This window comes from Mustela putorius, unplaced genomic scaffold (genome assembly GCF_011764305.1).
Source record: "Mustela putorius furo isolate JIRA1106 unplaced genomic scaffold, ASM1176430v1.1 tig00003850_pilon_pilon_pilon, whole genome shotgun sequence".
Taxonomy (NCBI): Eukaryota; Metazoa; Chordata; class Mammalia; order Carnivora; family Mustelidae; genus Mustela; species Mustela putorius.
In genome coordinates this window covers 15,310,252-15,325,815 of record NW_025422002.1, presented here as the reverse complement: position 1 = coordinate 15,325,815, position 15,564 = coordinate 15,310,252, and the positions used below count along the sequence as shown (strand labels likewise).

Genomic DNA, 15,564 nt, shown 5'->3' with positions numbered 1-15,564 from the left:
AGCTTCCTGTCTTAGATAAGTCACAGTCTAGCCAAACCAGACACCGCCATAGCCCTTGAGGGAACAGCACCACCACAAAGCCAGGTGACTCCCCCAGGAAGGTCACTCTAGAATCAGCACCCTAAACCAGGGCTCTTGCTGCTCCAGGACATGAAGCCAGCAGACAGAGCATGGCCAAGGTCTGTGGGGGGCAGACCAGGGCCGGGGGCGGCAAGGGAGCAGGGCTCTGACCTGGTGAGACCTCATCAGAGAGAAATCAAAGCACATGGTTTCTGGAAGCCGCCCTCTCCTCGGACCCAGACACACAAGTGGAGGCTGATGAACACATACCTGACACTCCGGGAACTTTCTCCTTCAGACCTGCAAAGAGAGAGAGCACACACTTAGAATGCAAGGAAGTACCCTCCACTATGGGGGATCCGCATGAGGACGTTAGATGTGGGAACCCACGAGGTCCCCAGGACCCTGAGAGCCCTTCTCCAGCCTCAGCAGACTGCTCCCAGGTCCAGCCCCGAGGGCGTCCCATTGTCAGGTTTTGACCTACAACTCCACCCTGAAAACCACCTCCTCCTGGAAGCTTGCGGCTTCCCAACCTCCTCCAGGGCACATCACCTTGATTATAATTGTCTTCCCAGGATTAGAACATCCCAGAAGTTAGGGAGCAACCCCAAAACGGGGCCTGTGGCTCCAAAACTCTGTGCCCTGGGCGCTGCGAGGCAGCGGTGGAAGGAATGAGTGAGCGGGGACGGCGCAGCCGGCCTTCCTGCATCCCCTACTTGGTATTTCCAGCATAGAGCCCACTACCGGCTCCATTTTCAAGTACCCAGAAATCAATTACACCACTTTACAAAGGAGACAAGCCTGAATGTCAAGGAACTGGACAATTAGATCGTATCGCGCACACTTGAACTTTCACGGAGACTGTGAAATACACGGCATCCACTGACAGTGGTGCCTTTGCGCTCAGCAAGCCAAAGGAAAGGGACTTGGAGATTAAACTGCTCACAGCGAAGGGCTTTAAAGCCATGGCCAGGCTCCCAGGGTCTGATGGAGCAAAGGGCTAAGAGCAAGCACATTCGGGAATCTAATCCCTGGAAGTCCCAAATTGGATTTTACTGCCAGTGAGCTAATAAAAACACACTTAACCCAAAGTCTTTTTTTTTTTTTTCAAATTGCCCTTTTCAGTAATTTTACTGACTAGCTGCATATGGCCCCATCAGCACTGAAGCCCAGAGGAACGGCTTCTCTCACGGAGCTGGACTTGCTGATCTTACGAGACCATCCCGTGTCCTTTCCTATGTCTGCTGTGTCAATGACAGATTCTACCCAGGCTGTCTTTCAAGCTAACTGATGGCCCGGCGCAGGAACGTTTCTCCAGGATGCCATAAAGGGTCCTCAACATCACTAGCTGCTGGCTGTCTGGGAGGTTCCAGCTGTCCCCAGCTCTCAGCCAGCTACGCAGCACCTGCCAGGGCCATGGGCCATCTCCCCACTCAGCCAGTACAGAACGGGAAATAAGAGCAGAGACAACCAGCACTCGGTCCTTACGCAGTGTCAAGCCCAGGGCCCGGCCCTGACGTGTGCTACTGATTTTCACAGCAAGCTGGCAGGCCTGGCATGGTCCTCATTTGCCGAAGAGGGACTGAGGCTCCCAGAGGCAGTGTAAGTGCTCAGTGGCAGGACCAGCCATGGAGGAGGCTATTTCCTGTCGCCCCTTAATGGGAGACAAACAAACCACATCCTTCCATCCCGTTAGAGGTCAGGATGGAGTTTCCTGGGGTGGTGATGGAAGGGGGCTCTGGGGGTTTGCGGGTGCTGCTCATGTTTGGGTCCTGATCCAGGTCTTGGTTACCCAGGTGCAAAATAATGATTAATAAAAAATATATATTTGGTCACTCAGATCACCAAAATGTATTTCTCATATATATTTGGTCTTGGTCCATAGTTCCCCGCTCACCCCAAAACTTGCAAATTTCTTCCTTCCTTCCTTTCTTTTTACATTTATTTATTTATTTATTTATTTGAGAGAGAGAGAGAGAGAACACACACTGGAGGGGAAGGGCAGAGGGAGAGGGAGTGAAAGAGTCTCAAGCAGATTCACTACTGAGTGCTGAGCCTGACCTGGGGCTCGATCCCAGGTCCCAGAGATCATGACCCGAGCTGAAATCAAGAGTCAGACTCAATTGACTGAGCCACCCAGGTGCCCCCAATCCTTTGGAATTTCTGAGCCATGAGAGCAATGGAAACATGTTTTGTTCTACTATTTGGTCTCTAGTCCTCAGTCCCTGAAATCACTTCAGAGCACACCAATTCACGTGAAACAAATGTCTTTTCATTCCTAATAAGCCCCTTTCCACTGTAACTAGGTTCATGTTAATGTGGTGACTTTTGGAAAGCACCTAGGGATGGGGGCTTGTTGCCAGGGGAACCGACCAAGAACAGAGGGTTGGAAGTTTCAGTCCCACCTCCTGACCTTCTGGGTGGGAAGAAAAGGCTAGAGAATGAATCAGTCACCAACAGCCAATGATGTAATCAATCAGGTCTATGTAATGAAACCTCCATAAAAACCCAAACAGAGGGGGTTCAAAGAGCTTCCAGCTGGTAAACACACAGAGATTCAGGGACAGTGGCACGTCCAGAAGGCAGGGAAGCTCTACATCCCCTCCCTGTCCCCTTGCCCTGTGCATCTCTCCGACCTGACAGCTACGCAGCTGAAGCTGTTCCTGAGTCACGTTCTTGTAGAAGCAGCCAGGCTCTAAAGCTAGAGTTCCACTCTAGCAAATTGATTGAACCCGAGGGGGAAGTCACGGGAACCTCTGACTTATAGCCAGGCAGTGAGAAACACAGGTAACAAGCTAAGCTGGCAACGAAGGGGCGTCTGAAGTGGGGGTGAGAGCAGAACTGAGGAGCTCACCTGGGCGCTCTGAGGCTCTCTCCCAGTAGAGAGGGACAGAACGGGGCTGAATCCGAGGACACACAGCTGGTGTCAGAGAATGGCTTGGTACTGTGGGAACTCACCCCCCCACACACACACATGCTGGAACTGGGTACCGGAATCTCTCCTGGGAGGCCCACAGCGGGAAACCCACCCTGCTGCACACTTTTGACACAAGTGTTTTCAGAATATGTACTGTTTTGTTCACAAATTGGAGAAAGTATCACATGAAGGAGAAGGGGGGGGGATAGGGAAGATAAGCGGTGAGTTGATAACTGGTGAAGTTGGGGAGGGGTTCTGACCCTGTTTCCCCTACTTTTGAGTGTGTTTGAAATTTTCTACAAGTTTAAAAAACACAGTTTTTGTAGGATGAGCCAGTCTGGAGATCGAACATACAGTATGGTAACCACAGGTAATAATGCCAGACAGTATACCAGAAATTTGCTAAGAAATTTCAGGGGCTTGCACCACAGAAAGCAAAGACAATTATGTGAGGAGGGAAAACCTGGTAATCAGCTTGCCTATAGTAACCATTTTACTGTATACGTGTACAACAAAACACGTGGTACACCTTAAATAGATGCCATTTTTATTTAAAAAAAAAAAAAAAAAAAGACAAGGTCTGTGATGTGAGTGGCCAGTGGCTGTACCTGGACTCTGTGACTTTTGTCATGGCAGAAATGACGCCCCTGCCTGGTTCAGCCCTAACTTTTGAGACGACTGGCAGATTTTGCCTTCTTGCTCTTAGAAACCGACTGCCATGCTAAAAGGAAGCCCAAGCTGCCACATGGAGGAAGAAGAGGAAGATGGGGAGGGGGAGGATGAAGAGGGGGAGGGAGAGGGGGAAGGCGCTAAGCCATCAGCCCCAGCTGAGCCTCCAGCTGCCGGCCACTGTGAGCAAAGCCTCAGCTGATGTGACACAGAGCTCAGAAGAGCTGTCCCTATGGGTCCTGCCCAAACTGTGAAATCCTAGTAAAGAAATGATGACTGTGGTTTCAAATCACTAAGTCTGTGAAAACCCAAATGCTGCCCCACTTCTTGCCCTAGGAATGTTCCAGTCCCTCAAATCCTCCTCAACCCTGCTATGGACTGAATGTTTGTGTCCCCCACATGCATACGTTGAACCCTCCCCTCTCCACGCACAGTCTGGCTATACTTGGAGATGGCCTGTAAGGAGGAGTGTAAAGTTTAGTGAGGCCCCGGGGATGGCGACACCAGAAGAGGAAGAGACACTGGAGCTTGCTCACTTTCTGCTGTGGGAGGACACCATGAGAAGGCAGCCCACTGCAAGCCAGGAAGAGAGGCCTCAGCGGAAACCAACTCTGCCAGAGGCTGACCCAGGACTTCCGGGCTCCCTAGCTGTGAGAAAATCAACATCTGTCATGCAAGCCGCCCAGTCTCATGGTCCTATGGCAGCCAGAGCTGACTATCACCCCCTCCAGCCTCAGGGCCTTTGCACACTCTCTTCCTCCCACCTGCAGTGCTTTATGTACTTAACACCCCATGACCATCGGTCACTTTCTACCACCGTGTCTCTCATTTGGCAGGGGGGCATCTCCGCCCACCTTCTGCAAACTCAGCCAGGCCTCCCTCCGCATTGGGCCTCTCAAGCAGTCTGCCCCTCCCCCACAGCAGGGGTCAGTTTGCCGCTAAGATTTCTTTGGATAATGGTTCAATGAATACTGCTCCTCGTTTCCCCAGCTCATCCAAGGGTCTGGCACACGTAAATGCTCCATGGTAGAAAAGATGGTGTTACCCAGGAAAGTAAGAGCACCCCCTGACCCACAAGAGGCACAAGACATGCCCCAAGCTGGAATGTGTTACAGCAGGAAAATGGATGAATATGGCCCATCCACACAAAACCAGGGACACCGAGCAGCCAGGATACCACACAAGCTCTGGCGGTCCCCCAGCAGCAGGGGGAGTGGCCTACCCAGTCACAATCCCCCGGACAGAAACAAAACAGGCAAAACTCAGCGCTGCAGCTGAGAGGTGCCCACCTGGGAGTTAAACAGTGAAGCCAAGCAGGGACATGACTGTCACAAAAGTCAGGGCACACATCACCTCCAGAGAGGACTTGCTGTCAGAGGATATGCTTTCCAGGCTGCTGGGCCTGACTGGTGAACACAGGTGCCCACATTGAAGTGAGTCTTTACACTGACCCCTACACATATATACACACGTGTGTCTATATACATTTTGTATGTCCTCTGCATGTGTAAGTCACCATTTCAAAATGGGAAACGTGAACAACTGTTCAACAAGGTGATGAGTTATTTTAAAAGTGGAGACAGAGTCCCTGCTTTGTTCCTCAAACCTCCAGGCCCGGGGCCATAGGGGGGATCAAACTCCATGCCCAAACTCCCCCGTGCACTTGCTGGTAGCAGAGAGAGTAAAATGAAAAGCAGATTATTTCCCAGCCACGTGTGTTCCAGATGCCTGAATGTAAACCCCTTGTTCTAGAAGGACTGTGGACTCCCTGCCCAGCAATTCGAGCGACTTCAGCACACAGGAACTCAGGTCACGCCCCCCCTCACCCCCCATCCCCCACCCTGTGGCTGGCAGGTGATGGAGACCAGAATGGCCCAGAGAAGTGTGTGATGCTTCCCCCACCAGCGAACGCAACAAGGTGCGGATAAGCGCTCTGTTAGCTGGAAGACGCTCCAGATTTGTCCACAGGAAGCCACAGAGGACTGAGGATCCCCAGGAGCTGTGGTCGAGGTTCTTGTTTTGTTTTCCGCTGTATCAGAGCTGTGGCAGAAAAAAGCAAGCAGGGGCTGTGTGTGTGCACGTGTGTGCCTACGTGCGTGGGTCCGAGTGCCCACGGGCATGGGTGCGTGTGCACACGTGTGTGTGTGTGCGCATGTCTCCCTCTTCATCTCCATCTCGACTTCTCACGCTGCCTTGCCTTGTGAGCAGCCGTGGAGAGACCCACGTGTTGAGGACCAGAGGCAGCTGCCACCAGCCACACGAGTGAGCTTACAGGTACTTTTCCCAGGCCCTCGGCTGGTGCAGCCCCAGCCAGCGGCTTACTGACGATCTCAGAGTCCCTGAGTCAGACCCACCCAGCTAGGCTGCTCCCGGGCTCCTGACCCACACACACCAAGATAAGAAACGATTGCTTCCGTAAACTGCTAAGTGTTGGGGTCGTTTGTGACGCAGCAGTAGAAAATCCTCCTCCTTCGCATCACCCAACTGGGTAGCCTTCCCTCAGTCCCATTTGAAACGCTCTTATTTGTGCCTGTTTACTGTGTCTGTCTCCCTCAAGAAGGGAAGCTCCACGAGGACAAGGGACTTGTGAGGTGCCCTGCACAGTCTCCGGTGCTAAGACGAGGCAGAGAATCCTGGTTAAATGGTTGAGTTGCAAGGACGCAGACAGGTTGAAAGCCCATCATACTGGGATGTCCTATGTCTGAGAAGCCAGGACATACCAGGGAATGGGACCAGACCCTGAGTCAGACCTTTCTGGTCCCAGCCCCAGTGCTGCCCCTTATTGCTGCCAAGCAACCTCGGAACGTCACTCAACCTTTATGACCCTCAGTTTCTTCACCTGTGGACTGGGGATGATAAGAGCACCCAAGGAGGCTATAAGGAGACAAGGCGCATGCGTGACTCAAAGTGGTTGCTTGATAAAGCTGCTTCTCTCACCACCTGCCTGAAGTATAATTTGAGAATTCGAGCTCCTGCCGCTAGGCTGCTGGGCAGCTGCTCACGGGCAGACCCACGGTGCAGGAGAGAAGGGTGATTCTCTAGTAGAGGATGTATCCCCATGCTCCAGAGCCCAGCAAAGGGCCTGGCACCCAGCAGGCTACAGGGGGCAGGGGGACGTTTGTTGCAAGAACCCATGATGGAGCTGATGGCAAACTCACACACTAACAGCAGCACCCAGCAGTCCCCTTTTAGACCAAAGGTGGCATATCCGGAACCACATGTTCATCTTTGAACCCCACAGCATCTCATCATGGTCTTAGGGCATGAGGTGGGGAGAAGGCGCATGGAGGGTTAGGCAGAATTCTGGGGAGGGTGAGGTCCTGTGGCATGTGTGACCATGGCATCAGCGTGGGTGAGGTGGCAGGTGGTTGACAGTATACTGGAGCTCCCTGGTTCCCTGCCAGAGAGGGTGAGAACCCAGAACAGGATGACGTTACAGATTGGTATGAACAGATGCAAGGTCACAGACGCAGCCTCACACCTACTCAACCGACGCCTGGAGCCGGCATGAGGCTCTATGTGTGCGCATGCTCAGGCCATGATGCCTTCGTTTGTGTTGCCCCAGATGCACTGGAGGTTAGGATTCTGGTGCCAGGAGTTTATATGGGAGGGGAAGGCAAGGGGGTAGGGAAGTGAGACGAGGAAGAGAAGGCAGCTCATCATGGCTGTTGATCACGCGGCCCACTACGCATAAGGCCAAAACTGTGGCCAAGAGGAAGCTGGTCCACCAGGAAGCCCTGGAAGCCAGAGCAGAGCTCTCCTAGCCAAGAGGCAAGGCAGCCAGGGCACCGACTGAAGTCTCCTGGAGACACTAAGTTTCCACGCTAAGTGGCCAAGAGGTCTCCAGCAAACCCCCAGGCAAGTCAAGCCAGTGTGTACTGAGGAGGCTGGGGCTAGGGCCTCTGGTGACCGGTGCTCTCAGGACTACGAGACAGCTTCCTGATGTCCTTATGACAACACAATGGATGACTGAGCCTTCAGGTGGATTTCAGAAGGTCAAGGGTATAAGTGACCATTTTTGTTGTTCTTGTTTTGATTCTGTGCTGGAACTTGCAGACTGATTCATTAAACATGCATGCCGATCCCCTCCTTCCATGCCTTGTGGACATTAGGCAGCCTCTGGAAAAAACGGAAATCTACATTCCCAGACACCTTGCAGCTGGGGCTCTGCAGGCGGTCTCAGCTGCTCTGGGCAGATGCCTTCCTGAGGTGTGGAAGGTGGATGTGAGCACCATGCATAGTCAAGATGGAGTGCCTGGCTGGCAGGGAGTAGAATCTAGTTCTCCAACAGCAGCAGGCTGAGCTTCACAGGCAGTGCTATTTCCATGGCAACAGTCTCGGATGAAGTTAGGTGATTGTCCAGGCCATGTCATCCCTGGTCATGGTGCATCAAAGTTGATTCCCCTTGTAGTCCTAGAATCTCAGTCTGAACACCCAAGAATAATTCTCACTCTGCTCAAACCAGAAAGACTGGATTCTGGTGTCTGCAACGAAACACTGAGACTGGCCCACATTCAGATGCTGAAATCACCTCTATTGTTGTGTTTTCTTTTCTTTTTTTTTTTTTTTCCCTCACTTGGAAGAAATACAGAAAAGTTTAAGAAAAACAAGCAAAAAATCATCTGTGATCCCACCATCTAGGTTTTGTTTTCTATCTTTTTATATAATCCAAAGACTGTGGCATCCTAAGCCACCTCTGTTCAATAATAAATTAACAACAATAGAGGTGATTTTACCACCACCGAATGTGGTTTATAAATGTGTCCCATGACCTTATTCCTGAGGCCTCGAGCAACCTGGATCAAATTCTCTCTCTTTTTTTTTTAACCGCCTTGAGGTATGACTGACCTGTATTTAGCATATACAATCTGATGACATAGGAGATAAGTAACGTCCGTAAAACCATGACTGCTACACCATAAACACATCCATCACCTCCCCTACCCTCTTTCTTTATTTTTTTCTGATAAGAACACAGCCTAAAAATCTTCCCTCTCATCAAAAGTTTTATGTATATAAAATGGCATTATTAGTGACAAGCACTGTGCCACATGGATCTCTAGAACTTACTCATCGTGTATACCTGAAACTCTGTTCCTTCCATTTCTCCCTCTCTGCAGGCCCTGGAAATCACCACTCTACTCTCTTCTTCTATGAATGTAACTATTTTAGCTTCCTCATGTAAATGGTGTTCTGTAGCGTCTGTCCCTCTGTGTCTGACTTATCTCACTTTGCACCATGTCCGCCGGATTCACCCATCTTGCTGCAAATGGCGGGAATTCCTTCTTTCTTTTTAAAGATTTTTTTTTTTTTTTTTTGACAGAGAGAGATCACAAGTAGGCATAGAGGCAGGCAGAGAGAGAGAGGAGGAAGTAGGCTCCCTGCTGAGCAGAGAGCCCGATGCGGGACTCGATCCCAGGACCCCGAGATCATGACCCGAGCCAAAGGCAGCGGCTTAACCCACTGAGCCACCCAGGCGCCCCCCTTCTTTCTTTTTAAAGGCTAATACTCCATTAAGATTCTACACCACATTTTCTTTCTTTTTTTTTTCTACACCACATTTTCTTTATCTGTTCATCAGTCATACACATTACATTGCTTCCAAGTCTTGGCTATTGAACAATGCTTCAATGAACATGGGGGTGCAGATATCTCTGAGATGCTGATTTCTATTCCTTTGGGTAGGTACTAAAAGGTGGGATTGCTGAACCATATGGTAGCCCCCCCCCTTTTTAAAGATTTTATTTATTTGTCAGAGAGAGAGAGAAAGAGCATGTGTACACAAGCAGGGGGAGTGGAAGGCAGAGGGAGAAATAGGTTCTGCACTGAGCAAGTAGCCTGATGCAGGACTTGATCCAGGATGCTGGGATCATGATCTGAGCTGAAGGCAGATGCTTAACCGACTGAGCCACCCAGGCATCACAGTAGCTCTTAATTTTTTGTCTAATTGTGGTGCCAGGGTAATGTTGGTTTCATAAAGTGAGAAAAGAAGTATTGTGTTTCTTTTTCTAGTTTTTGGAAGCATTTGAGGATTGGTATTAATCCTTTGAATGTTTGGTAAAATTCACCTGTGAAGCCATCTGGTCCTATTTTCCTTTGTTTGGAGGTGTTTGGTTACTGATTCAGCCTTTGTATTTATTATCAGTCTGTTCAAATTTTCTTTTTCTTCCTAATTCTGCCTCAGTGGGTTGTATGTTTTTATTTATAAACATTTATTCATTTCTTCTAGGTTGTCCAATTTATTGGCTTGTATGTGTTCCCAATACTTTATCTTTTTTATTTCTGTAGCATCTGTTATGATGTCTTCTCTTCATTTACAATTTTATTTATTTGAGTCCTCTCTCTTTTTTTCTTAGTTTTGCTAAGGGTTTGTTGATTATGTTTCTCTTTTCAAAACACCAAACTCTTAGTTTCATTTATTTTTTTCTACTACTTTTCTATGTTCCATTTCATTTATTTCTCCTCTGATCTTTATTATTTCTTTCATTCTTCTAACTCTAGGTTGTGGTTGTTCTTTTTCTACTACCTTACGGTATAAAGTTAGGTTGTTTATCTGAGTTTTTTTTTTTTTAATAGAGGTGTTATTAGGTAACTCTTAGTACTGCTTTTGTAAAGTTTTGGTATGCTGTATTTTCATCTTCATTTGTCTTGAAATATCTTCTAATTTTCCTTTTAGTTTCTTCTTTGATCCAGTGGTTGTTCAAGAATATGTTGTTTAATTTACACGTATTTGTGAACTTCCCCATTTTCTTCAGTTACTGATTTCTAGTTTCATTTCACTGTGGTCAGATACCTGAGATGATTTTCATCTTGTTAAATTTGTTGAGACTTGTTTTGTGATCTATTTTGTGAATTATCCCAGAGAATGTTCTGTGTGTGCTTGAGACGACTGTGTATTCTATGCTGTTGGGTATTCTGTATATGTCTGTTACATACAGTTGGTTTATAGTGTTGTCCAAATCTCTGATTTCCTTATTGATCTTCTGTTTGGATTTTTGGTCCATTATCAAAGTTGGGTATTGAAGTCCCCCACTATTATTAAATGCCTATCTATTTCTCCCTTCAGATCTGTCAGTTTGCTTTATATATTTAGGAGCTCTGATGCTGCGTGTGTATATAATTGTTACATCTTTCTGTTGCACGAATCCTGTTATCATTATATAATGACCTTCCCTTTCTTTTATACCATTCTTGATTTAAAGTCTATTTCATCTCATATAAGTATAGTTAACCTTGCTCTCTTTGAATTACCATTTGCAAGGAGTATCTTTTTTCTAGTCCTTCACTTTGAGCCCTGTGTGTCCTTAAAGCTAAAGTGAGTCTCTTGTACAGAGCATATAGTTGAAATCTGTTGTTTTATCCATTCAATCTTTCTATGCCTTTTGATTGGTGAATTTAATCCATTTACACTTAATTATTGATAGGTAAGGACTTACTATTGATATTCCATTCATCATTTTCTGTCTCTTTGGTAGTTCTTTTGTTCTTCTCTTACTCTTGCTGTCTTCCTTTGTGATTTTATGATTTTTTTTGTATTAAATGCTTTGACTCCTTTCTCTCTTTTTCTTTTGTGTGTCTTTTTTTTTTTTTTTAAAGATTTTATTTATTTGACACACAGAGAGAGATCACATGTAGGCAGAGAGGCAGGCAGGGGAGCAGGCTCTCTGCTTAGCAGAGACATGGGGCTTGATCCCAGGACCCTGAGATCATGACCTGAGCAGAAGGCAGAGGCTTAAACCACTAAACCACCCAGGCGCCCCTCTGTGTATCTTCTTTAAGTATTTCCTTTGTGGCTACCATGAGGCTACCATAACATCTTATAGTTATAACAGTCCATTTTATGCTGACAACAACTTAATTTCAATCACATTTACACTTTTACACAAATTTTACACTTTTACTCCCCCACACATTTTATGTTATTGATACCAAAATGTGCATATTTTATATTATGCACCCATTAAAAGATCTTTGTAGTTATAGGTGATCCTTAATACTTTTCTTTTTTAATTTTTATACTTGGGTTAAACGTGATTTATGCATAATCATTACAGTATTGCATTGTTATTTGTCTATTTATTCACCTTTACCAGTAAGATTTGTACTTTCATAAACTTTCATGTTGCTCTTTAGTGTACTTTCAACTTGACAAACTCACCCTCAGTCTTCTTATAAGACAGGTCTAGTGGTAACAAACTCCCTCAATTTTTGTTTGCCTGGGAAAGTTTTGATCTCTTCATTTTTAAAAGACAGTTTTGCCATGTATAGTATTTTTGATTGGAAGATTTTTTTTCTTTCAGCACTTTGAATATATCATTCCCCACTTTGCTAGCCTTCAAGATTTCTGCTAAAAATTCAGCTGATAATATTAGTGGAGTTCTCCTGTATATGATGAGTTGCTTTTCTCTTGCTGTTTTCAGGAATTTCTCTTTGACTTTTGACAATTTTAATGTGCTTCAGTATAGACCCTCTTAGATTCAACCTATTTTGTATCCTTTGGACTTCATGAATCTGGATGTCCATTACTCACCCTATATTCGGGCAGTTTTTGGCTGTTACTTCTTTAAATAAGATTTCTTCCCCCCCTTCACTTTCTTTTCTCCTTCTGGAACTCTCAGAAGGTATACTGGTTAGTTATATTGGTTTTCTCGATGGTGTCCCTTAGGCTTTCTTACCTCTTTCTTATTTTGATTCTCTAAGTAGACAATTTCAAATATCCTGTCTTCAAGTTCACTAATTCTTTATTCGGCCTCTTCAGGTCTGCTTCTGAGGTTCTCTACTGAATTTTTCAGTTCAGACATTATATGCATTAGCTTCAAAATTTGGGTTCTTTTTTTATGGTTTCTCTTTGTTGAACGTCTCATTTTGAGCATGGGCTGTTTTTCTGCCTTTTTAGTTGTCTATCTGTGTTCTATCATAGTTCAGTGAGATTCTTCAAGATGATGATTGCTAAGTTATTGCAAGGCAATTCAGAGATCTCCATTTCTTTGGGGTCAGTTACTAGATCCCTGTTTTCTTCCTTTGGTGCTGTCATGTTTCCCTGATGCTTTGTGATCCTTATAGCTTGTGTTGGTGTCTGCACATTTGAAGAAGCAGTCATCCCTTCCAGTCTTTATAGACTGGTTTTGAGAGGAAAAGACCTTCCCAGACAGCCTCCTAGAGATTCTGCTTCTATCCCAAAACTTTTCTATGGATATGCCTACTCCACTCCCACTCCCTCCTGGAGAGGTAACTCAGGACTGTGAGTCCTTTCTCAATCACACAGAGAAATGCCAGGTGCTCAGAGTTACCTATTCCTTTTCTCTAGGACAGGACCCAGATATGCCAGGACACTGGATGCAAGTTCTACTTCTTTACTCCCTTCTGAAAGGTATGTCTTATGATTTTGTGCTTTCTCCCTAACCTACACAACCATGTTGAGTACTAAGAGTCACCCACCCCTTTTCCATGGCCAGGAAAATGCCAGGATGGTGGGTACAGGTTCCACTTCTGTCCCTCTGTGCTGAGGGAGCAGCCTTGGAGTTGCGCACCTTCTCTCATTCTGGCAGAGTGAAGTTGATTGCTGAGATCCTGCCTGACTGCTGAGATCTGCATGCCATCTTGGGGAGTATATGGGGCACCATCTGAGGAAGATTGTGGTTTGTGGATATATGTGCTAGTTGCTACAAGCCTCTGCCCTTCTTTGTTCTTAGCTGCTCCTTGATGATACAACCATACCTATATTCTCAGTGTTCTGCTGTGCCAAGATAAGCAGGGCTTTTTGACATTGTCCCCAAAGGCCAAAGAGCTGGACCTTCACTTGCTCTTTTTCCCATGGGAGAGGTCTTGGGCTAGGGGAATCTCTCCTGGTTCTGAGTTTTGTTGGTCTCAGGGAGGGGTGGTACAAAGTGAAACTGCTCTTTTTACTCTTTTCAATGTGGCTTTTCTTTGGATTTTTGTGGTCCACTGGGGTGCCAGTACCTTCAGCTGAACCCCAGAGCTCTCTCAAAGGTATTTTTGTCTGTAGATGATGGCCAAGTCTGTGTTTCTGTGGGAGAGATAAGGGCTGGGACCTCCTATCCTGCCATCTTACCGATATCACTTCCCTTCTCCATTTACTGTTATAGCACTCTGCTCTATAACACACATTCCACCCACAGCTTACAAGGCTGGAGGAGTCTGGGCCTGCTCCCTTCTCCACCTTCTGGTGGAGCTCCTGGTGATTCCTGTTCCTTCTGCCTGGAAGATCTTTTCCCACGTGTTTGTTTTGCTGGCTCTCTTCTTTGGGTTTCACTTTAAATCCCAGCTCCTGGGAGACAGGCTTTCCCTGTTTGCCCTATTTAAATATCTCCCTAAGCCCACCCAGGATTCTCTGTCTCATTACCACATTCTCCCTTTGGTGTACTTGTGACAGTCTGAAATAGTCTCATTTGTCCACTTACTCATTATGTGTCTTACCCAGTAGAATGTCAGCTCCAAGAGGGCAGGCATTATGTCTGTCTGGTTTGCCACTATATTCCCTGCCTGTTCCCTAACAATTTCTTGTAAAGCAACATTTCCAAATGTAACATATTGGTCAATGTTTAATGCGTCACACTTGACTTTGCCCTTTCCTGCTCGTGAATATGTAGTAGTTGCTGAATATAAATAATACTGCAATTGACATCTTGGTGCATAATGTGATTCTGTTAAGCAACAACTTCAGAAGTAGAAATCCTGGCTCCCTTAAACAGCATGAATATTTTTAAGGCTCCTTCATATACATGACCACACCGTAGTCCAAAAAGTCTGAATTAAAGACCTAATGTAGGTCTCGCCACCCTGAATTTGAGGGCTAAGAGATAAGAGATGAGTCTTTAGACTAGTATAGACATCAATCAGCTGGGGATCCAATCAAAATTCAAACTCCAAGGGAGGAGGTCCGCAACGTGGCTCAAGATGCGGCATTTCTAACAAACTCCCAGGAGAATTCTCCAGAGGCTCTCATTGTTATGCTCTCCTGCCTGCTTTTTCCTACCAGTGTCTGGGTTCCATCCTGACCCAGCCCCTGGGCACCTGTGCCTCTGTCCAACCCCCAGCCACCCACGCCAGCAGCCCCAGCAGGAAAGCCTGTGCTTGGTTTCCTCCACTTGGTTCTCAATTCCAGGTTCTGTGACACCTGGTGTTATGTGTGGTTCTTAGGGGTTTTGAGTTGGGTTTTCTGCCAGTTGTGGGGTGAACTCATCCCCTCAGATCCAAGGATGCGCCACTGCCCTGGATATGGGAGTAGACATCTGGGACTATATTTCTGCCTTCCCTTTCTTACCTCATCTTATGCCAACAGTATCTCTGTTTTAAATTTGAAGACCTTACCCCTGAGCCCCTCCTAGTCTATATGATTTGGGGGGATGTTAACTCTCTGTAATACCAGAATCAAAAGGGGAGCATATAACCTATATTTGACCAGTCAGTGGATTTCATCCTTTTGTTTCTATAACTGGTTCAAGGCTGGACATGAGACCTGGGCCCAAGCAAATCCATGCCAGGACTTGGAACAGAACTTCTCTGAGTGAGAAGCTCTCTCCCCCTGGGGAGCTGTGATGGCTACTATGTGCAGCAAACTCACCAGACTGGGAGACCACCATGGAAAGTAGAGCTGAGGTAACTCCTGATTGTAAGGGCCTATTTAGCCAGAGCGATTCCATCTTGGATTAAACAGTCATTTTGTTGTTTATGCAGTAAAATTTAAACTGTCCCTGCCCCCCTTCACCCCAGGAGACTTACTTAAAAACAAGCCCGGGAAACCAGTCCCAGGTAACAAAGCCCAAATACAAAGGTGGGTCAGGCCAGGTGGAGGTATCCAATCAGTGGGGGTGCATACTGTCTCCCTAGCTACCAAGGAGTATGGGCCCCACCTTTTGGGTACCAATTCGGACCAAGGTGATAGGCTAGTTCAAATG

The 15,564-nt window shown here is 46.7% G+C and overlaps 1 protein-coding gene across 1 annotated transcript in view; it reads right to left on the bottom strand.

The window, feature by feature from the left end:
• Positions 1-213: 213 nt before the first annotated feature.
• LOC123387236 (IQ motif and SEC7 domain-containing protein 3-like) overlaps positions 214-15,564 on the bottom strand; it is a 123,988-nt gene continuing 108,637 nt past the window's right edge. Inside the window, exon 2 of the mRNA XM_045063378.1 lies at positions 214-360. Within this exon, the coding sequence (XP_044919313.1) occupies positions 246-360 (115 nt within the window). The 3' untranslated portion in view covers positions 214-245. The remainder of the gene's footprint in view (positions 361-15,564) is intronic.